Source organism: Ischnura elegans, chromosome 11 (genome assembly GCF_921293095.1).
Source record: "Ischnura elegans chromosome 11, ioIscEleg1.1, whole genome shotgun sequence".
Lineage (NCBI taxonomy): Eukaryota > Metazoa > Arthropoda > Insecta > Odonata > Coenagrionidae > Ischnura > Ischnura elegans.
This window is the reverse complement of record NC_060256.1, coordinates 43,412,478-43,437,296: the sequence shown is the minus strand read 5'-3', so window position 1 is coordinate 43,437,296 and position 24,819 is coordinate 43,412,478. Positions and strand designations below refer to the sequence as shown.

At 39.0% G+C, this 24,819-nt stretch overlaps 1 protein-coding gene across 1 annotated transcript in view; it reads left to right on the top strand.

Annotated features, from left to right (window-relative positions):
• Positions 1-23,790, top strand: part of LOC124167727 — a 46,140-nt gene extending 22,350 nt beyond the window's left edge. The window contains exons 2-6 of the mRNA XM_046545737.1: positions 12,851-13,052; positions 15,091-15,300; positions 16,603-16,857; positions 18,178-18,484; positions 23,378-23,790. Of these exons, the coding sequence (XP_046401693.1) occupies positions 12,851-13,052; positions 15,091-15,300; positions 16,603-16,857; positions 18,178-18,484; positions 23,378-23,512 (1,109 nt within the window). The 3' untranslated portion in view covers positions 23,513-23,790. The remainder of the gene's footprint in view (positions 1-12,850; positions 13,053-15,090; positions 15,301-16,602; positions 16,858-18,177; positions 18,485-23,377) is intronic.
• The last annotated feature ends 1,029 nt before the right edge of the window (positions 23,791-24,819 follow it).

The following is a 24,819-nucleotide window of genomic DNA, read 5'->3' as shown; positions in this document are numbered from 1 at the left end:
AAGCATTTCTTCTATGCTAAACAGCACAACACACAAAAAAATATAATAATTATTTAATTATAACCCAAAACAAGTACTGGATTTGATTGACAGTACATTTAGGGAACGTCAAATCAATGGTATGCTACAGAAGTAGAATGTATGGTGTATTTCTAAAATTTTATTCTTAGCAAATTTCCATGTATTTCAAAAAAATTCTATCCTATTTCTATTATTACAGTAATTTATGTACCTACAAGAGAAAAATTGTTTGATTTTTTGAACCATTACTCTTATGATACTATTGTCGTATTAAAAAATATAAACTTGCATGTAAAAGTTCCCATTTTTGCATTTCTGCTCTATTGGGCCTGTACACTGAGCGATCTATGAAATTGCGAAATTGCCTGATATTTAGCTTATTTCGGGAATTACAAAAAAGACGAGTCAAGACTATCGCCCCCAGATCTGAATGGGTGGACAATGTATCCCTCTTTTTACCATCGCACATGAAGTCCCCACGTATCGACGAACGCTCAAGTCTCCAAGTAGGGAGACAGACATGCCTCTCCCCGAGAAATCGAGCATCGAAGTTTCCACTCACGTCAAACCTTGAAGTGGAAGCGAGCCAAAGTTTGCAAATTCCGGGACATCTTCGGTGATGCCTGAAGAATCTTAATTTAATTCCCGAGACCTTGGTTGGTAGGAGTTTTCTACGACAGAATTTAATCTTAAGTCACTATGGGACAACCTTGCAATAAGTCCATTTACTTGAAACAATTTTAAGGGTCGTTCTCATGGTTTCCGGGTTATCCGCCGCGTTTTTTCCTGTCCTATGACAACAGTTTCACCGACAAATCTGCCAGCATCTTCAGGTCAGACGTGCACATGGGTCTTTATATACACACACACACTAGCCTTATAAATAAAACCCTGTTCCTCTCCTCACTTGAGAAAGAGGGGCTGCGTCCCGTTGAAAATTAGAGCAAATTATCCCCCGTAAGCTCCATTCTTTTATTATTTTTGTTGACCCAGTGGATGGGCCGTGTCATAAGACACAATTATTACGTTAGTTATAAAAAATAATAAAGCGGCAAATAGAAGAAAAAGTCGCACTGGTAGGTCAAGAAAAAGAGTATTTAAGCAGATAAAGAACCTAGGGAAGATTACAAGGAAACTATAGGATCTACATTGGAAAAGCAGAAATGGAGATCTAGAGTATGCCAAACTTAGGATTGTTTAACTATGAACTCGCTTTCGCTCGTTGGGGGGGGGGGGGGGCTCTGTCCCCCTAGTCTCCCCCGGAAAAGACCTGCGGCCTTTTCTGGTTACACTGCCAATTCTTACAATCTTCGTTGAACCATATGATCCAACAGCGTTGTTGAGATAATAAATCACGAAATAGTGGAAATGCAAGATTTGGCCAAAATTGAAAGTGCTCTGATCGGTCTGAAAATTGGTTTCTCCACGTATCACGTGGTATCGATTCGAAAAATTACATTTAAAAAAATCGAATTTTTGTCTCCCAAATAGTAGAGGCACAGAGGCAGTTAGCAACACTGTAATATATAGAAAATTTAGTGTTTCCACAAATGTTCCTAGCAGTGGCGCAGCGAGGGCGGGGTTTAGGGGGATAAACCCCCCCCCCCCCAGCGCTCAGAGAAATTTTTAAGTTAAATCTATTTTACTTAATTGGATTAATATTGCTTATAGAATAGTATGAGGATTAACAAGATGTCCCTCAGAAGACCGTAAAAATCAACATTTTGAACCATTTATCTTAATTTTCCTGGCGGAGGGCCCTTGCACCTACCGCTAACCCTGGCGGGTATACCACACCCCCAGGCACCGCAGTATTAGCTGCGCCTGAAACCCCCCCCTAGCCTTAATTCCTAGCTGCGCCCCTGGTTCCTAGGGTTTCAGACGACTTTAAACGGACGATTTTACGTCTTTTCCGCCGTATCTCGTCTCGTGCACCCGAAACATTTGTATAAATCAGTCAGTCAGTCTGTGGTCGGAAGTGGGTTTTACGGTTTATAGATGAAGCGACTAAAAGGAGATGCATGCCCTCTTAGCCAACACGAATACAAGACAACTTGAGAAATTATGTCCTTCGTTTTCGTGAGTTCATTTAAGGGAGAGAGAAACTAAAACTTCTTCGCCCTTCAGTTTGAACAAACAAGAAAAAATTATCACTCGTCCGAAAAACGCTTTCACTTATCACGCCCATGAATATGGGTAATGCTGACTCTCTGCATAAAAACTCCACCTCACCAACCAAACAAAGCATTCCCCCCTCAAGTTTTCATTTCGAAAATGCAAGGCCGACGCTTTACGACACAATTTTCGGACGAGAAAAACATGATACCTGCTGACTTATTTACCCGCCTATTTAATTTATTGTCATGTACTCGGCAAGGAATTCATCGTTGGTAATTAAAGGCCTTTAGCTGAAAAATCAAATAAGTACCTACAATGTCACACGAGTAAATAAATGCAATATAAGATTCTTAAAAATATCCCCTTCCCATAGCCATCCATCATCATTCTTTATGAAAGACTACTTAGAAACCTTTATAGCTCCATATAAAGTTAGTTTCATTTCTCTAACATTCTTTAAGTAATTTTTAATAGCAAAGTATTTCACCAAAGCTACGGGTGTACTGACAGGATAACCCAGATGTTAAGCGAATCAGGCTAGGAGCCGCTAGAGACTCGGAGGCTACGCGCTCGGCTCAGATTGCTTGAGCAATCCGAGCCCATCTCGTCTTTCCGAGCGAAACGGATAACAGCAATGAAATAAAAATTATAAATCATGTGTGACAGACCACACACTTACTGGCGACTCGATGCACAAAAGGATGCTGTTAATTGATCGGAGATCGGAGTGAACGAGAATAACAATGAAGACGGTTAGGACCGGAAATCCATTGGCACGTCGCATCGCGGTGGCTTTATCGACGCATGCGACAATGTCATAATACGCTGTTCAGTATCAGTATTCAACTTCAGTTTTAAATCGGTAAATGGAAAGAGTTGACAAATAAAATACCTAATGTTGGATTTGCTTAAAATACTGATGCTTCTACTTAATCGTGAGCAGTAGCAGAGAGGATATCACTTCGGGTTGCCCTTCTTCTCGGATGGACACCGCATAACGATGCGTTAATACATTACGGCCGTTAGCGCGGATGGAACCGCTGGAGGAGATAATTAATAGTAGCGGGCGTAACTTGGTGGAAATCCATAATCGCAGGAATAGAAGGATCAACAACTTTGCTATTTCCACGTAGTAATTTATTGAGACCGACCATGGTTTCGTTACAGAGTAACATTATCAAGGTGAAAAATGCAGGTAAATTGACAGTATATATATAGCAGAAGGTTCCAACCACCAACCTTCTGCTATATATACTATTAATTTACCTGCATTTTTCACCTTGATAATGTTACTCTGATCCGAAACCATGGTCGGTCTCAATAAATTACTATGTGGAAAGTTGTTGATCCTTCTATTCCTGCGCTGGAGGAGACTCTTCCTTCCCAGACGCAGAAAATTTTCCTGGTAGTCGCGGAATCCAAGTATCCAGAGCTGCGACGGATAGCGGAATTCCCTGTCCGCCGGGCGTCTGCATTTGTCCCAAGGCCGGACAGTGTCCGGCCCTGGGACAAATACAGACGCCCCTCCGCCGGAACCGGTCACACCAAAGATCTTTCTCCGAAGGAGCAAAACAGCGCGGTCCGGTAATGGGATTCACGGCCTCAACATAGGAGGCTTTTCAAGGGAATAAGTCCCTTGCCGATTTGGAACCTGAAGAAAATCATCTGAAGAGCCTAGGAGTGCTGCGGAAATACTAAATACGAATATAAGATTGGTATGAAGTTCCACCCGAGATTCGTGAGCATTAAAATAACGGAAATAAAATTTACAATCAAAATAAAACCATGAAAACAAACACTATCGCCGTAGTCAGCTGATCAGTCCCATTAAGTGATTTCGGATTTTACCATTTCAATGTTGGTCCTATTAAAGTAAAATCTCGGCAGCCTAAGATAGATCTAATTGTATCTAATGTATTAGCGGAAGCATTCGAAATGTAGTGCTACCGAAAAGTGATTAAGACAAAATGGATCGACCGAGTAAGTAATTAGGAAGTACTAAGAAGGGTTGTAGAAAAGAGAAGCCTTCTAAAAACTCTACGGAGAAGCCTGAACTTAGTCGGCCACATCATGAGATGTGACAGCCAGATGAAGGCAATCGTAGAAGGACAGGTGGAAGGGAAGAAGGGCAAGGGACGGCCTCGAATGAGTGACATAGGACAGATTATAAATTATGTAAAGGAGAAGAAATACGTAGCTATGAAAAGGATAGGCTAGGAGAAAGGAATGGAGAGCTACGTCAAACCAAGTATGGTATGTGGAGGAGGCGACCGACAGCTGAGGTCATTTGCGCCATGAGTTTAGGGTATGGAAGGAAGGGTGGAGAGAAACCCGGCGTCGGCATTAGCCTGCTCTCAACGAAAGGCGCCAAGGGGACCACGGCTTAACGTCCCATCCGACGGACGGAGTGTTACGCTTGAAATGTCCTCCACACATCACCCAAGCAGGGATCGGGCAGTCTTTGAAAATTCTCTGCCACTGCCGGGATTTGAACCCGGGCCCGCCGGGTGGGAAGCCAACACTCTAGCTACCACACCAACCCGATCCCCCGTCAAACCAATATTAAGATTGATGACTAATGATGATGTTGGAAAGATTTAGCGAATAAATTACCAATTAATGAGTACTCCTAGAACCTTAATAATCTTCTACATTTGAGCATCAAAATATTGAATATAAAATTTCCAATTGAAATAAAAAAACACGAAAATAAACACTATCTTCGTAGTCAGCGAACCGGGCCTATCACGTGATCTCGGATTTTCCATTCAATCTTGGTCCCATAATAGCCCAATCTAGATAGCCGAAAATCGCTACTGTACCTTTATGTTTACTCTGAGAGTACGTATAGATAATGATTTGTATTTAAACTCCATTTCCTCGTTTCAATTAGAAATAAACTGGTTAAGATTTCCATTGGTGATTAAATGTTGAAATAAATACTTACAATTTTCCACAACTATGAAATTTATTGGGACCTAAGTTTCAATGTTATAATTTTTGTTTTTTTTCCCCCGGCGAACAATCGAAGACAAGATTTCGCGGGTTTCGCACTGGGTGAGTTCATTTCAGTCATATCCAATTTGGATTCCTGAATCCCTGAAGACGATGGGCAAGTTGCTCACCGAAACCTTGGAAGAAGACATGGAGGACCTGCCCCGGTGGAAAACCCGAGAAATCTTTACTCCACCAAAGTTTCAATAATGCTACATCATCTTCAAGGTGATTTGGTATCATTTAAACTCGTAATAAATTTCATAATCGTGAAAAATTACAAGCAAGTATTTATTTCAATAGGGAAAAATTCCACTCCATCTTTGGATTTTATTATTGAGTACAATTAATCACTATGTCGCTCGATCGTGCCCCTATTAATAAGATACGGTCGCCTTAACCCATTATAGCCCAAAGTTGCTCCTAAGTAACACAAACAATTTAGACATTTTCATCTCTATTCCTGAAAAATTTTAACAACGAGTTATTTTGTGCTGTAAAATTTAATGGCGAAATATATAGCTGCCGAAATAATTATGATTGGGTAAAAAAATTTCAAAATTTTTAAAATGAGAAATCTTGAAATTAAATTTCTCCCCCAGAAGCTGCTCTGGATTATAAAGGGTGAAATCTGTTGACATGGAAACCGAATGAAATTCATCCACCGATGGAACGAAATTGCAAATACAGAGACCCCACCGCAGGAAGTGCAACACGCTAACCGGTAGGGTGAATCGGCTTGTTATTCCCTTCGAAAGAGCGCACGCTTTCACCTTCCCCACAAGGAATGGTTACGGTGGCGCAGTGGTGATAAAAATCATCGAATTCCTAAAGCGTGCCGGGGCAATTCTCATCGCTGGACGCTGGGAGGCGGCAGGCCGCTTCCGAAGCGGCTTAACATGTCGATTGAGCAATAGCTCGCACAGAGGCGAAGAGGGAAACTTAAGAGGATTGAAAGCATGCGGAAGATCTTTCTCCCTACCATCAGCAACGCGCTGGTCTCGAAACTAAGACGGCATTCACGACAAAAAGGCCGCTACTCAAGCTCCAAATACACGGCTGTTTTTTGATCACGGCTACGTTTTGTAAATTTTAATTTGAGATTTTCAGAATGATCTTTCAATGCCCTTTGGAACGTAGAGTTTCTAGAATAGAAGATATCAATAGGGTAGTTTCCTTCATCAAATAAAACGAAAGGCATTGATTGCGATTCGTTACCCACCATTAGTGTATTCATACAATATAAATAATTTGGTTTCAGAAATCCCAGTTCAGACGAATGGCCATGGTCAATTTTAACCGCATTTGAAAAAGGCCAGAATAGCGCTCATGCGATGCCGCTCCACGTGACGTCACAGGGACCTAGTTTCTATGCCTAGTTTGAAAAAAAAATTCTTTTAATCCAAGAAAGTGATATTAGCATAAAAAATGTGATGAAAGTAAAAATATTTTATTTTTGAGCAAAATATTTTAAAAACTAATTAAGCGCTGTTATAATTTTCTTGGAATTTTAGTTTCCTTCACCTTTCCTGTGTTAAAACTTGAACGACCACGGCTTGTCCCCCTCTAGTTTTGATCCTGGGTACGCCCTTGCTGAGATAGACCATAAAGTGTGACTGCGAAAAATCCAAACAGACTGACACGCTACAGACTTAATATACATGGATTGGCCAAAAACGTGGGGCCAACGGCCGTTAAAGGAGGTGACCGCTGATTAGGGGCCGTTTGGGCAGATTTTAATGTACAATTACACTGGCACAGAGGCGGATACAGAAAGCACTCAAGGGGGGGGGCGCAAAAGATATATTGAGTTGCCTTTACTTTTATCGCGATAAAAAGTAATCAAGTCACAGGCAGAGTAAAATAAAATTTTAATTAAGGTAATTATACACATATATAATACAATGCCATCTTATGATGTAAAATAGTCATAATTCTGGTTCTGCAATGCTTGGCAATACGGCCGGACCCCTCAAGGGAGGGGCGCGCGCCCCCCACCTGTGTTCGCCACTGCACTGGCAGAGCTTGGAAGTAGACCTCAACGGTACATTCATAGAAAAGGAAACAAATTCACCACTCAATCACTCGCTCAGAGTATGAACCTGAAAGTTGGTTTGGATAGGCGAGGGTACAGCTCACCCCGAACAGCCACAGGCGTGAATTAATTACGCAGAGTAGATTTGCTGGCAGCCACTGAACCATAAATTGGCCGCTTAAGAAGGTGATCCCTGAATATAGGGGCATGTAAGATTTTAATGTATGATAATATAATGAGTAATCAATTAACAAAAAAAGCATGATTATTTCGATAGAGTTTCTAAGTTTTAATTCCAAGCGTAAATGTAAATTTCAGGTGTATGAATGAAAAAATAGTGGTTTCATTGACTGACAACTGTCTTCATCAGCAATAAAATATTCCATATTAACTATCCCAGCCAATAATTTTTTTTACTTAAGCACCAGAAAATTTTGATAGAACGGTATCATTTCAGCCATATGTTCTAATGATTTTTTTCTTCTTACTATATCATTTTTACTATACAGTGGTTTCATTGGTCTTCATCAGCAATAAAATATTCCATATTAACTAGCCGAGCCAATATTTTTTTCACTTAACCACCAGAAAATTTTGATCCAATTGCATCATTTCTGCCACATGGTCTAATGATTTTTTCTTCTTACTAAATCATTTTTACCGTATAATCTTATTTTTTGAGCGTAAATCCCACCAAAATAAAAACGATTTCTCTTGCCTGGGATTCAAACTCGGATCACCCGAATTCGCGAGTGCAAACTAGGACCGAAAATTCCATACAAGAAAAAAACCATTTGCCTTGATTTGCGGATTTGTGAGTTCCGCGTGTTTAGGTAATCTGGGTTCGAATCCTTGTCAAGACAAATGATTTTTCCCTCACGAAATATTTTGCACACAATATGCACTTGCAGGACACACAGTAAAGGTATGCCCCTAGCATTCCGTGGTTATTTCCGTAACTTTCAAATTTCTTGCAGTTTTTATTTTCCGTAGCTTCTTAAAAAATCCATCTCCAAGACTTACCAATCTCTTTTGGTAATTTACCATGCTCCTCCTATCCGCGAAGAATTAAATATACTCTGAATAATAGTTTCAATAGTTGATAGGGCATAATTAATTCATTGACAACATTTTTTTCCAATACGTACGGGTATTCCAAATTTACCAATATAAAGAAAAAAGATGATCCGAATGAAAATTAATCCTTGAAAAAATAAACCTGTGTCCATTCCAAAAGACCTTCCGTTCCATTTGCAACGGTTAAGTCTCCACATGACTTGCTCTTTGTATAATGAACGTTGTCCGGGTAAGCCCATTGTTTGGTTTGACGATGAACTTTTCGACTCTCGACTTCTCAAGGCAAAAGTCTGAGAATGAATTCAAGATCTTCCTTTTCACGTGTCAAGCGTCATCATGCCAAGGGCATGCCACATAGATGATTGCCACAAGGAGAATGTGGTAAAATCTTAATGTATTCCTGGAGGTAGGCACATGTTCATGTTGGCTTCAAAACCCCCGAAATTTTGTCCCTTACTGCCGCTGACGGATTAAGGGGGGAGATTAGGGGCACGTGCCCCCCTCCCAAAACGATTAAAAAAGTTGACAAGAATTTTAATACGGTCCTGTTATCATTACGCTTGTTTTTTGTGTAATCAGTAATAGAGCTAAATGTGGAGGGTACTGGAAAAGATTTTATTTCGTACGTACATTCAGGTATCAAAAGCTATATTCTTAGTAAATTAAAAAAAGAAGGAAGTGAACCATGATGGTACGACGCGAAAGTCAGAAAATCATTGAGGCGATAGAGTGCATGCCATGCGAAGATCCGTGCTGATTTATCCACCATTGATCGCGAGTTAATAATAAAAAAATATAAGTTGCCTAAAGGAAACATACTAGAAAAATGTCGTTATTATGTATGTAACTTATTAATATATTCATATAAATAACATTTACATTGGAATAAAAAAATACATTATGTACATTAATTTTTATGTGTTGTTCTTAATCCCAAATATGAGAAAACCGTTTGCCTGAAAGACCCTTGTGTCCCCCCAGAAAAAAATCCTGGATCCGTCCTTGCGTTCAACGACCGCCCATCAAGTCTCCTAAGGAGGCAAATAGCCCAGGGGAACTTGTTTCCCCCCCCCCCTCCAGGACTTTCTTTCAGCTATTGAGAGTTGTGGTCTGAGATCAGGCTCTTTAGGCCGTTTTACACGGGGGGCGGAAGTAATTGCACAATCCACAATCTGACGGGTGTAGGAAGGCGCAGTCAAAATTGCGTCGTGTCAAGCGGCGAATAGGGTGGTTTCCTATTATTTTTTTATTGCCTAAATCGAAAGATTATTACTCCTGGAGTACGTATTTCACGCTTTTAGATTTTTAAATGACGATATCTATTTTTCGCGATTAAAGGAAAAGTGAAAAATTTCAAGCGCGCGAAAACGCGATGCGTAAGTATGAATGCCGGGAAATCTCTCCGTGTGACGTATTTCTGGTTCCCGCTGCCGCCCTGTGAGGTGACCTTGAGGCGAGTTGAGCGCTGATACGACGCAGGCTGCTAGCGGGTAGCTGAGTACCCTACTGGCTGGTAGCACTTGGCTTAAATAAGGATTATTAATACCTCATCAAATGAAGAAAACTTTCCGACCTTAGCCAGTTTTAATAAGTGATTATTAAGACATGTTTTCCTGAGCTCTGCGCCTCATGCATGCATTGGTAACCTCAGACGATGTAAAACTCCTATCTACTCGTATAGAAACTATGTCCCTGTGACGTCACGTGGAGTGGCATCGCATGGGCGCCAATCTGGCCCTTTTCAAATGAGGATAAAAATGGACCATTGCCATTTTTCTAACCCGGTATTTCTAAAACAAAATAATTTGTATATTATGAAAACACTAATGGTGGGTAACGAATCGCAATCAATGCCTTTCGTTTTCTTTGATGAAGGAAACCACCCTATTGCAAGACCGCATAGCATGGGCATCGGATGGCAAAATATCCCCTGTTCTAATATCTTTCGTGCATTCGCGCAATTGTACGCCATAAAGAGAAATTAATGCAATTCTTAACCTGCCCCGCGTAAAACGGCCTTTAGATCCGAAATTTTCTCAAAATCGGATAATATTCACTATTACCGCCGCCGGTAACGTAAGTTTATTTTTTTCGAAAAAAATAAACTTACGTCACCGGCGTTGTTTTTTTCGGAAAAATCAAGCGAATTTTGGAAAAAAACGCCTAGAGAGACCAGTCCTTCCTTTACAACTAGGGCCGTTTCGGTAAAACGATTACTAATTACAGCACTACAGGCGCGCAGCTAGAAATTAAGGCCAAGGGGGGTTTTAGGTGCAACCAATATTGGGGGGTATGGAATACGGGAGATGCGGGTGCCCTCCCCCGGAAAATTTTTACGATAAATGGTTCAAAATGGAGAGTTTTACAGCTTTCTGAGGGATATTTTATTAATCCTGACCCAATTCTATAAGTTATATTTATCCAATTAAGTAAAATGAATTAAATTAAAAAAATTATCTGTGTTCTGGGGGGGGGTTTATCCCCCCCCTCGCTGCGCCACTGAACCACTAAGTAAACGAAATTTATCGATTGCTCAATGAAATTCATGGTTTTTCGATGCATGGGAATTGACAAACAATTACCAGTATAGCCAACCCGTATACTTCCCCCGAAGCAAAAGCTCAAACTTATACTTAAAGCAGGAACTCTACCCGCTCGACCTTTTTCATGGTGTATTACATGCTTGAAAGTTAAGCTATGATCTTGGAATTTCAGATTATGCAGAGTGTTTCAGGAGAAATATGCAGTACCTCAGGAGGTCGTACGTCAGGCAATTGTAAGCATTTTTTGACCATAAACATGGGGTCGCACCTCCTTATTTACTGAGCTATGGCAACACAAACATTTTTTTAAATGCAATTTGAAGTTACCATGAAAACGGTTTTTCTTGGGCATCCAGCCTTTTAGACATTTTTCTTTATTACTCTGGATATTTAAGGACATTAAATAATTCTGGTTGGACGAAATTGTGCAATTATAATTCTCTGAAACAATCTCGAAGTTGGTGAGATTGCACAATCACATGATGAGGTTGGATGGAAATATGTGATAATAATTGTCACAAACGATTAATCTTTGAGCTTTAATTAAACAAGAGCTTTGAGCGACTGTCAACAATATGATTGATCAGTCTCACCCATTTTGAGACCCCACTTCAGTAACTGAGAAGTTGCGACCCCATGTTTATGGACAAAAAAATGCTTAACATTGTCTCCTATGCCACCAGAGTTGTCATGGTGATGGAACAACGTTCCGGCACTGGTCCACAAAAGACATAATAGTCAAATAACACTTTTATCAATTTTGATGCATCAAAAATTCTAATATATTCATCGAATCAAAAAAATTTGAAATAAATTGTAAATAATAACTTCTGATAAAAAAACGCACACACTTTTGAAAAAGGGTCAAGGAAAGTGTATTACAGCACTGCTAAATTTGCCATGACGTCAATGTATGCTACCTCCTGAAATATTACAGATTCCTTCTGAAACACCTAGTTATAGTGTAGATAATTGCCAACTTTTATGTCAATTCTAGAAATTTTACACCCGACAAAGTACATGTATGTTAAATTTAAAAAATTTGAAATAGTCAAATGTTGACATAGGTGCACTCAATAGACTGAAAATGTTCAGGATGATAAGTTTATAAATTCCGACAACTATTAATCCTAGAAAAATTTTAAATAGTATTTATAGGATATTTATATTATTTATAGGATAGGAGCAGGGCTGGAACTAGGACTTTCGTCAGGGGAGGGGCAAAGATCAGTATGCCACCGCCCTCCCCTAAGCCCCCTCACTCTCTCCCTCACCAACCAATAAAATATTATGCATCCGTAACCTGTGTTTTTGAGATGCGGTAATTGAAATAACACACTGTATGTTTGGTATCAAGAACTTTATATCATTGTATTAAGAAGCTTATATTATTTAATTAATATCATTGCTTAATAGTTCATAAATTAATAATTATTGCTAAATATTTTGATTAGAAAAATTAAATAACTTTCTAATAAACCTTTCAAATTTCTGCCCTATGTTATCCATTATGTATTAAATAAAGATATATGGAGTAGAGTATTGCCAGCTTTTATCTAAATTCTAAATATTTTACATCCGAGAAAATACGTTTGTTAAATTTGAAAACTTGAAATAGTCAAAATGTCAACTCTATATCTATATTGAAATTTTCATAATGAAAACGCATGTTTTAAAATATGTAATTCATGCAAAATAAGAAGTTAATATTATTTTATTAATACTATTGTATATAATTTATAAATTATTAATTATAACTAAATAATTTAATTACAAAAATTAAATAAATTTTGAGAAAACTTTTCAAATTTTGCCGCCCCCAAAATAAACACTCGTATTTATTTTTTAAAAGGTACCTTTTTTGTATGCTTTCAAATAAGCACTGATCTCTTTGTTACACTAACTTCTCCTGACATCTCCTTAGGCCACACTGTCACCGGCAACCTTTGGATAAATAAAATTATTAATTGTATCTAGAATCTTGTTCAAGATTAGAAAGATTTGAGGATTCTAAGATGTGAATGTCTCGTTTCTAATGCTTTCTCTCTCCGAATTGGAACAGGAAGTGCCAGGCGGGAGGTAAGCAGTAGCAGAGCAGCCGGAGGAAACAATAAGGACCTGCTGTCCGCTTCTGCACGACTCAAGGACCTTCTGGAGTATGGTCCCAAAGTGCCTGCAACAGGGGCTGGCAGTGGTGGCTCAGGACCTCAAGGTTCCAACACCATTGAGCTACCACCATGGTTCGATTGGGACAAGTTCCAGAGGTAGGAAACTACTCATCACACCAATCCCTGGATGAATTAGTCATCATAATCATAAGTCAGTAGATCCAAGGATTAAATTTCTCTCAGGCCTCTGCACGGGTTAACCCGTTAACACCTAGCGGTACTATGTAGTGAACCTTCTTTACATAGTAAACCTCCATACTTCATACCACCCCTACGGTCCCGTCAGATTTACATGTAAATTTTTAGGCAAACCTCTATAGAGTGAACCTCGTTATATTGTGAAACCTACACTTATCATACCAAGGAGACACCCCCGAAATGGCCTAACTACCTCCGCAAATCGTATCGAGATAACTAGAGACCATTAATGCAGCCGCGATTACGTACATGGAATGAAATATTCAGCGATAACTGTTTCACACTTATTTTTTTCTTATACAACTTTAATATGCTGTAATTTTCACATTAACAATTAGTTATGACCATTTTGTTCCATATGAGAGCATACCTTACAGTAAATAAGAAAAAAGGTAACTAACTATCCCAATCATTTTCAGTGACTGTTGAATTAAGAGAGCTCTCAAATCATGGTAAAAATCATGCAGTAGCGCTTGCTTTCGGTCATTATTAAATAACAAGTATATGTTCACTAATGCATGCATGAGTGAACATATATTTATTTTGTTTAAACACATAAATACTATGGTTTAAAAGACAGCAGTGCCTTTCATTTCAGAAGGATATGAAAAAATGGTGCCTATCACTAAAACCTCTCTATAGTGAACCTTCATACATCAAATTGCCCAAATTTTGGTCCCATCCATCACGATGTAAAGAGGTTTTACTATAATTACGTTTTTCAGAAGTTTGCTTTTTTATGCAAGATTTGACATTTTTAAGTAACCTTGGATGAAAATGAATCTTTCTTCTTGTGAAAAATGGAAAATATATAATGTTTTTGGGATTAAAATGTGAAATTACCAATGTTTATTTACCTAATTTCGATTTTTTGACCCCTTAAGGGCCTAGCGGTACCACATTGTACGAGGCTGTATCTTCAAGATATATATTCTTAATATTATTTTCCTTACAGACATTTGCAAGTTTTCCTTCTAAGGGGTGCAGCTGCCCCATCCTGCCCCTCGCTGGGTACCCCTGTGACCTCCACCAAATTTTATCAAAACTTTTTGATTTTTATTAGCTTAATAATTTTTGTACACGGTTGCCACTCTAACTATATTATGAAATTCATGGTTTTATCCAGGTTTTCATGGTCTACATGTCTATAAATTCTCATTCCAATGAAGGGCCATTATAGTCAGAAATATTGATCACGTTACAATCACCACACGTCAACTAAAAATTTAGCAAACGCAACAGATGCCGTGAATGCAAATGCAGCAATGAAAGTGCTATCTCTTATAACATCACCGATCGTTAGCAAAATTCAGGGCTAGCTAAAGGTTGTGACTGAGAAAATGGAGGGAGTAATGTGTCAGGGAAGTGAAGAAGTGTCTGATTTTTTGCCAAGGTTAATGAACACTTTGGTTACCAGTCTTCAAATCACAGGTTTAAGATCAATGTGTCGTCATGACACACGGAACAGTAATTACGCTTCAAATATATGTGTGCAGATACTAAATGCATAAAATTCACTAACTCATGATTAACTTTGTGGTATTCTATTACATGTTTCCTTGGATATTACACAATTACTTATACCACTTCTGCCTTACTTGCGCCTGATGATGATGATAATTCATCAAATCCCAGGTCGCGCTCTGTAAAAAAGAAGTGGTGTAAGTAATTGTGTAATATCCAAGAAAAATAAATGCATTCACAGTGTCTCTGAGTGACTGACCTTGAAACATGATCGACAAATTGATTTCCAATCGATTCATCTGTTGGTGTATTTAACTTTGCACCTGCACGCGTGACTGCGTACAAAGTAAATTTTTTCATGTAGTACTATGATAGCATTTGTTTTAAACCAGCAATACATAATGAAGAAAGACTGGTTGAGCAACAGTGATAAATAATAATGATGAGTCTATTGTGTTATCAACTTCTCCAGGGGCCAGCGGTACTTCCAGCACAACTTCTTCACTATGTTTGCTGCCAAGCTATGTGGGCTTCTAGCCATTCTTGCCATCCCAACTATCCTAAGGGTTCTCTCCCTCACTAAACAGAGTGGAACACCCAGCACTGCCTTCAAGAGGTACCTGTCAACGCTTGATCACATGCTCAGCTGGTACGAAGGAGATCTGCTAGAACCAACATCAAAGTACGTATACGTGAAGCTGTGATTTTAGCACACCTACTGTCAGTGGCATAGCCTGTAATTTCGTTCAAGGGGCGTCCCAAACCGGAGGGGCCCGGGGGAAAGTTTTTGAAAAACAGGGTACTAAGTAGAGGGTTTGAAACTACATATTTTTAACACTTTTCACACAAAAAAAAATTCTTTTTTCAATGAAATCTTTTGTAAATTCATGTTTTTTCAATATTTTGGTTTTTTTTTTGTGATGAAGCAAAGTAATTTTATTTTTATACTTTGGGAGGGATTTGGGGGTCGCCCCCCCCTCGCAGGGGTGCTGACTTATAAAAAATATTTGGGGGGCCCTTACTGGAGGTCTTGCCTTGATAAATTTTATAAATAGTGAGTTATTAAGTTTTTTTAAAGCTGTTTAGAAGAGTCATTTGATCAACATTAGAACCCTGAAAACTCGACACTTCAAGGAAAACTGGCAAGCCTGACATCTTTTCCTCCCCACTCATAACGAATTTTTGAGGGGGCTCGGGCCCCCTCAAGCCTCATGGTGTTGGCGCCACAACCCCCTCGATACGCCACTGGCTACTGTCAGTCAAAATTCACTCATAGTAATTTTTCAAGTGTTGGCCTCCAAGCTAAGTTCTACTTGATGTCATTAGCCTTAAAAATTTCATTGCTTGCCCTCAAGTGATATTTAAATAAAATATTCTTAAGAAAATAGGCAGGAAAAAGGTAATAACATCCTCTTACACTCAATTAATTATAAATTTAATTGTTAATTAATGTGACTTAAATTTCTTCTCATGGTATACCTGCCATCTTAGATTAATCTATTAAAATAATTTTCCGGATCTGTTGGAATCTATCAATACAATAAAAACAAAATTTTCAAGCAGTGAAAAATGCAGAAAAAAGACCAAATGCAAAAAAATCCATGTAAATCAAATTTTATATTCATTTGGACATACACTTCATAATCATTCATAAAAGATAATTGAAACAGCTGTAGTAATTTTCCACACTTTTTTAATCTTTCTTGACCGGTTTCAATGCTTACACATCATTTTCAAGAGCTGTCTCAATTACTATGGCTGTTTCCATTATTACTATCCATGAACTTCCACGAAGTCAACTCGTCAACAATCAGTCTGATTCATAAAAGAGACTATATTTATGAGGAGGCACTCATAAGCACCCTAGGAAACGAAGCAAAAAAACCTTAACAGGCCTCAGGTCATTGTATGTATTAGGAACATAACTTTTGAATGCGCTTACTTTATACTAATAACTACAATTAAATTGTTAATTTTTTTTTAGAGCTTACCAGTCATTAGCAGCTGTCCGCGGCAAGCACGATGCAGCAGCTCGTAAGGCCCTGAAAATGAGCAGCTCCAGTGTTCCCCTCTCACAATTGGACATGGTCCTCACTCAATTTGCCTTCATGGGGCTGGCCATACTTTGCCCAAACAAGCTCGGTATATCACCCACATCATCCTCAAGTAGAGAAGCAGATGAAGAAGGATTCATTCACTTCTGGAGGACCATTGCCTACTTGTTGGGAGTACAAGACAGGTAAAATGAAAAAAATGTTGGGAAACTGAAGAAGGTAGTCTAGCAATGATCAAATGTTTTTCCAAAGTCAGTGTACAAACAGGGCTGGATTTACTGTAAGGCAAATTAGGCACGTGCCTAGGGGCGGCAGTTCATTCAGTTACAGCAGTACGTAATGTTTTTATTTTTGAAGTGACTCTTTTTTGTTTTATGAGTTAAGGCTAGACATTATTTTTGGAAAGGATATTCATAAAGTGTTTTAGTTGCATAAAAGTTAAACTGTTTCGTGTAGTTTTACTCCAAGCTGTTTTTCTTTAATTGAATTGTCTATGTTTTCCCTGCGTAAAAATTCAAGCATAAACTTTTTCTGTCTGCCATATATGTATCTGTTTATTCCATTTTTCCTAACCTTACCTCATGCGAGTATGGTTACTTCGCTCGCCGCCTCCAGCCTTTGGTAAAATGGCCAGAGCCCTCACCAATGGGATGTGGGCGCTTGTACCAGTGCTTGATGCGCATGCCTTCCTGAGGTACACACGTTCTTTAATGGGCGACAAGATGAAGGATGAGGACACAAAGCCTTATACAGTAGATTCGGTTTAATGGGTCCACCGGTTATTTGGGGCAGCCGCTTAATTGAGGCAGACCTTGAAGAACAGAACCCAATAGAGGAATATCCCAGAGTATTCTCCACTTAATTGGGACAGCATGCCGCTTTAATGGGCCATGAGTCGACGACATAGACTCTATACTCGCCACGGAATTAAAATGTTTTGTTTTTCAGAATACTACTTTTTTATATATTTTCCTCCTTTGATCTACTCTTATTTTTCACAAATGTTCCCATTCTTGCCTATTTTGAAAGCTCTTGTTGTTATACTGTCCACAAGAGGATAGGACTTAGTAAAAGATATTCATTCAGCGCCGCTCAAGGCTGTGAAAAATATTTTTAACTAAATTGTTATAAATCTTAAAAATGATAATAAATTAACTAAACTCGCTGATTTATTAATCAAATTAATAGTTTAATAAACTTATCTTGCATTATAAACATTCTTTAGTCTTCTTTCTATCATTTCAACGTTTGTTCATGCCCATATACAGGATAGTTCGCCTAATTGGGGCAAAGAGCACAAGTCCCGATATGTCCAAATTGACCGGAATCTACTATAATAAAAATCAGGGAAGGGAGGGGCTCAAGTGAGGAGACGTGCTCAATGGAGACGTACCTATCGGTCCTGCATACAAAACGTATAAAAACACTCCCGAAGTCTATGGGTTAAGTCCTGGAATAATAAAAACTAGATGGTGACTTATATGACAACTACCTCACATCTACAGGTTCAACATCTGCCGCCCAAGCACAATGGAAACTAAGGCAATCTGCAGGGGGCTGCTGGTGAACGTGCTTGTTCCCTCACTTCGCTCGCCGCCTCCAGCCTTTGGTAAAATGGCCAGAGCCCTCACCAATGGGATGTGGGCGCTTGTACCAGTGCTTGATGCGCATGCCTTCCTGAGGTACACACGTTCTTTAATGGGCGACAAGATGAAGGATGAGGACACAAAGCCTTACACAATGGGCAAGGATAATGCTGACCAGGTCCAAGGCTTTGGAGGTCCATACAGTCGGTTCATATTTAACTTGGTGGTAGGTCATTTAATTTAGCTATGTGTAAAATTATTACCATAAAGACATAATTTGACAAAAACTAGTAATATCCAGCAAATCAATAAGTAATGAGTAATCCATTAATTTGGGGGAGAGGGGGGTCTTGTCAAATATCAGGTAATTTTTTTTTGCAGAAACAGCATAACATTTTGATCTTAATAATGTTAAATACTAGCCTTAACTAATGTTAAATGAAAATAATTAAACATATAGTTTTTTTTATACATAAATCTAACACAATGAAGCATAGATTAAAGTATTCACACTGAAAATACGCCTTTGGAACACGCTAACTAGAGATTAGAGGGAAGGGGGAGAGGGTCAAGCCAAATCTCCCCAAATGGGGAGGAAGGTCTAAAATTTGCCAAAAATCATTTTGCGTAAATAATGGACACTCCCTTACACTGAGTTCTGGCACTATATTGGTCATCAGCATGAAGCCGCATCAAGTTTTCATTGTTCACATACATGGCCAATGTTCCGGAGGCAATGCAACACTCCATCTTCTGGGCACATCAAGCAATGTCTTGGTCACTGCTGGGGCTGGTCACAAGGTGAAGGATGAAAGAACTGATCGCTTAGTGTGCCCAGAAGATGGAGTAGTGCATCATCTGTGAAACATCGGCCAGTTATGTGAGCAGAGACAACTTAACGTGGCTTCACCCCGAAGACCAAGATACAGTCCGGCCAGCGAGAGTTGTCCAATGACAGCCCAGAAGGAGGGGCAAAGAACTCTTCGCCAGCACGGTTTGCAGCCAATCACTGCCCCCCAATTTTGCCTCACACCCTCACCAAGTCATACAACGATGTTAAATGTATATGAATCACCGAAATTAGCCTGAACCACCAAAACAAGCCCTTTCTTGGAATCAACAAAACAAGGGATTCTTCCACTGGACCTTCACGCTCATCATCCCTTCTGGCTCCTTTCTTCACGGAACCCTTTTGTTTACAAGTGACGTGGGTGTCAGTGGCGCCGACTCCATGGGGCCTGAGGCACGACCACCTAGAGACAAGGCCTGAGGGCTGAATTGTGACGTCACGAGTCGTAGGCGGACGGAGGGAGTAGCGAAGACTGCCATTGATAGCGCCGATTGGTGGGGAATGCGTAAGAAAACCAAACGATATGTGAACAGACATTTCTCCGGCTACAATTTTCCTTATATAATATCATATGTACTTACATTTAAATGATGTTAAGAGTAAATCCCTACCTCGGCAAACATGATTGTTTCGAATGGACCAACGCCTTCGCCGAAAAATCTTCTTTGAAGAGAAACAGCTTGCTTCCAAATGCATTCGAAACCTCGAGAATATCATTAAAAGTCTTATATTCACTAAAACATTTTTTACGCATCAGCGGTACTTATAACATAGAAGTCATAGGATTTTTACATCCTTCACGGGGCTTCTATTTTTTCAGCATCGCTGCATTAAACGATGATGAAATAAAAAAGTTATGCTCTTACACATGCGCAAGATTAGGATAAAACTAGATTGTGCTTCTGTTAAATTACATAGGGATTGTTTTGATTAGACCTATCTGCAAACTATAATTTCATGGCAATTTATGCACTTAATGGGGTGAATTGTAACCTTTTAAGAAACGGTGACTAGGATTTGCTACTTTAAAGTACCTGGGGAAATTATTTTGAATGGAAAAATACCATGTCCTACCTGATAACACAGAAATGTAGCATATAATGCATTCAGTTGGGAAAATCATAGTTTTTCTTATCGATCCAGTTGTTGCGAATACATTTAAACATATGGACAGAGTCAAGCCTTTAGAGTAATGGTCAAGTATGATGAGAATGATGTGGATAAACTATACTCAGCCTTGATGGATTGGTGAAGAGAGATACTGCCTTCCTGTTGATGGATTTGTTTTCACTTATAACGCAAACCACATCCAGACCAACTTTTTCGAGACCAATGATGACTTTCTTCAGAATATCTTTTAGAACGCAGGCTGACAGAGTACTCACAGGCAAAATATGGACAACATCTTTAAATGAATATAGAAAGTTCTCTACCGCGAACACATGAGCACTAGAAGCTAAACTGCTGCAGTTATGCAGGTTCTACTATACATCAGCCCTTGTAGTCAAGAAGGGGTTTCAAATGAACTTCATCCTTCATATGGGTGATATAACGATAGTGGCTCTGTAATGAGATACTCGGTGCTTTACGTAAGATAGAAACCCATGCTCATTAATTGGACCAACTTTAAAAGAAGAGCAGAGCCTTTTGATAGTAACTGGATGTGGGAAAACCAAATTAACAGAATTGAGAACAAATACAGAACTTCAGGAGATACTAACAAAACATTGCAGCAAATACAAATATGTCACAGATGTACCTTACTTACCTTCTTTTCTTGAACCTACTTACCTTTTTTCTGGAACAAGGGACATTTGTGATTTGATAAAGTTATTCAAAGATTAATTTACAGGGTCTTTAATTTTGCATTCTTCAATAAAGCTACAATATCGCTAATATTTACATTAGTTGTGGAGTTTTTAAATTCTATCCAACACATCATAGGTACTTTCATACATGAAAGAGGCTTGAAAAAGTGGAGTGAATTTGCCTATTGCTTTTAATTCCCTTTTTCAGTGGTATACTTTGATATTATTATGAATTTATATAATGAGTAAGTAATAAGAGGTGGTGCGCACTCTTCCAAATGCTTTGATATTATAGCACAAGGCTTCACGACCACATCCCAAAATGCTGAATACTTATTCATCTCCACCAGAGAATTTACGCTTCACCGAAAGAGCTTTCTGAGTTTCTAGCTTTTTCTAAGCCTTATATGCTTCCTGATTTTTCAAACTATCAGCTAAAGCAGCTTCCACAGTCGCACTTTCAAGACACTGTTCCCTCATTGATGGCGCATCCCTGGTCTGCTCTGAAGTGGTAAGGTACCCAGGGCAATCAGGGAAGATCCTTGGCATGGCACAATCCCTCAGTTTTGGGCTGTTCAATGGTACAGCCAGCAGTTTTCCTGACTTCTCATCGAAGTAGGAGCTTAAATGAAGCACATCTTCAAACAGAAAATGCCGGATACATGCCTTAAAAATAGAGATAATTTTATTGGTAGGCGGAAAATCAACTGTATTTCAAGTGAGGAATACCTTCGTTTACCTTAAGGGTGTAGTAAACAAGACTTAATTAATTCGCTTTGCACACAATGGTAGTTAGATTAACAATATTTGATCTGAAATACCAACTTAGACATGGGCCATATTTATCTCGCTTGTTGGTAGCCCATTTATTCATCCCGAGCGTTTCACATGTTTCCATAATTTATGAACTACTGAAGAATCATTCATTTAGTACTCTCGAAGACTTTGAGATTTCACTCTCTACACAATCGTTCGCAGATTAACACGATTAGTTAGTACATATTTCCTATGTAAGAACTACTTAATGCAAAAAAATCTTCTTTTCTAAAACAGTAATACTACCCTATGCATGCGTAAACATACAAATAATGTAAAATGCCATCGTAGGCATGGGTCATATTTATTACACAAGTAGGTATCCCATTTATTCACCCCGAGTGTTTCACATGTTTCCACAATTAACTAATAACAAAAATTATTCATAACACCCTCAAAAAATCAAGTTCTTCTTAATGACCGCACCTTAGAACACGAGGATAAGCGCCGTATTCTATTTAGCGTTGATATACGAGAATTTCAAAGACATTTAAGTACTGTGAAATAATTAAAGCCATTAATTATTCAAGCTATAACGCAAATAATATTGAAATCAACCTGCAAATACACTCGAGAGTAGAATTGTTTCAAGAAGCCAATAACAATTCGTCTACCGGTCAATGCTTGTATCAAATATCTTTTTAATTCACTTTTAATGACGATCAACATTTACATATGTAACAATAATGCATTATACTAACATTTCCCTGAATAATCACGCCTTCCAAAACAGAAAGAAAAAGATAAAAACTCACCTTGGAATATTTCGTCAGCTGGAAGTCTTTTCTTGGAATGGCAAGGTTCGTTTCCTCTTCGTCTCTTCGTCCATAGGAAATTTGAAAACACACACTTTCGTTTCCTCCGTGTATTTTCCTTTGCACAGAGGCACACAAAACTAGTACACCATTTCTTGAACACTTATATTCAATACTGTTGCCCACAAAACCATCGCAAAAGCTTTCAAACTCCAAATAACTTAGCGTTAAACAACCCAATCACCATTTTCACCGCAATGGCTTATAAATATAAACAACAGCAAGCATTGTCGGAAGGCGTGGTTGATAACCTACGGCTCGTGACGTCAGACAATTAGAAGGCATCAGCGCTCAGGCCTTGTCTCTCGGTGGTCGTACCTGAGGGGGCCCGAGCCCCCTCAAAAATTCATTATGGGTGAGAGGAAAAAATGTTTCAGGCTTGTTGATTTTCCCCGGAGTGTCCAGATATAAAGATTTGAGTTATCAGGGTTCTAATGTTGATCATATGGCTCTTCTAAAATGCTTAAAAAACTTACAACTCACTACGTACTTATAAAATTTCCCGGGGCAAGATCCCTGGTTTGGGCCCCCCCAATATTTTTTGTAAGTCGGCATCCCTGGTGGGCGTTTCCCTTTCTGACCATGCAACCTCACCCCAACCGTGAACTAGACCATTCTACCTGTCATTGGACAACTCTCAGCTGCCGGACTATAGTGAGGTGATTAATTTTAACTGAAGAAGCCTAAATTCTCAATATTTCAATGATTATCCTCATTCAATCCAGCATTTCAGATCCAGTTATATATTTGGAATATATCACTCCTTGTGCAGAAGCATATTGTAAAAGTAATATTGAAACTGTTACTAATCAGAGCTTACTCTTTTTCAGCGGTTCGTTCAGGAGACTTTGCTTGGAATTAGAATTATAAATGCATTCCTACGGCCATACCTGAATATTCAACTAAAGTTTGCTATATTCCTGGCGCACAAATTTCCTTTCCTGACAATTACACACACCTACTGAAGTGTATAGTCTTGAATAATGACTGTATTGCTCAACTAAGAAATAATATTGCCTTGTACATACAATCAAATACTTCCCCTGAAATTAATGTTACCACTGTTGCGTTTGTAGATTATATATTTTTTAATGTATAGAAAGCTTTTATTTACTAATGATAAGTTATTCTGTGCTTTTGTTAATGTTAAGATTGACGTGTACGTCTGTGATGTAGAGGTCAAAAAGGACTAATTGCCACAAACTACAATGCAATGTTTTTAATAAAATTTTTTTTGATAGCTTTTCTTCATTTAATACTACCCAAAAATTACTTCAGTCCTGATCACACAGAAATGAATATCTGTTAAAACCATCAATTATAAATTAAAATATGAATTAAAAGAATGGAAGAGCCAAGTTTAGGGTAATCAGAACTCTTAGGCCGCTTTCATACGATACGACTTTTTGCTGGTCACTGTTCACGGCACGACACCGTGAATTGCAGAGAGGCGTCTTGTCTGACAGCGGTCTCAAAGAATGGAGGCTGGCAAAAAGTAATCTCGTCTGAAAGCAGCCTCTAGGTGGCATTGTGCATATTTCATGCCTTAGACAGCACAGGGGCGTGCCAGATTGAAATGGGTGCCATGGAGACCACGGTGCCGTGCCGTCAAAGGCGAGATTCGACTCGTTTGAAGGCATCCATAGAGGCTTATGAATATTTGAAAGCATGGCACCTTGCCGTGGATGGCAGCCAGCGAAAAGTCATTCCCTCTGGATGCGGTTTAAATTGCTTCCAACACTAGAATTCGAACCTTCACAAATCCGCCACTGCAATCAGAGCCAAATTGATATCCTCCCATCAGTTTTATTCAATCGTCAGTGAGTCAACTTTGCGGTAATTCATACAAAATGAATAGTGCCAATTTGAATATTCCATTCCATTATTATCAGTTAAAAACACCAAAGATGAAAAAATCATTTAGCTTAGCCAGGATTCAAAACCGGATCCTCCTATTACCGGTCAGGTATGATATGTGGCCTGCAAATAGGAGATCAATTCTCCAGCAGTGGCTTAGTAAGCACGACCTTCGTTTCCTGAGCCACAGAGTGGGCTTGAGACGTCCAAATCTTGTTTGGTTAACCCAGTCTGAGATTAAACCTCAGAAGAACATGGCTTGATGGTGTAACTGGTCGCATGCCTGACTGGCAATCTGGAGATCTGGGTTTGAATCCTGGCTAAGCCGAAAGAGTTTTTCATGGTAAATTTCATCCTTGGTGTAAATAACTTCATCATCTGGTGTACATAACTTAATCATCAACCTGGTCTACAT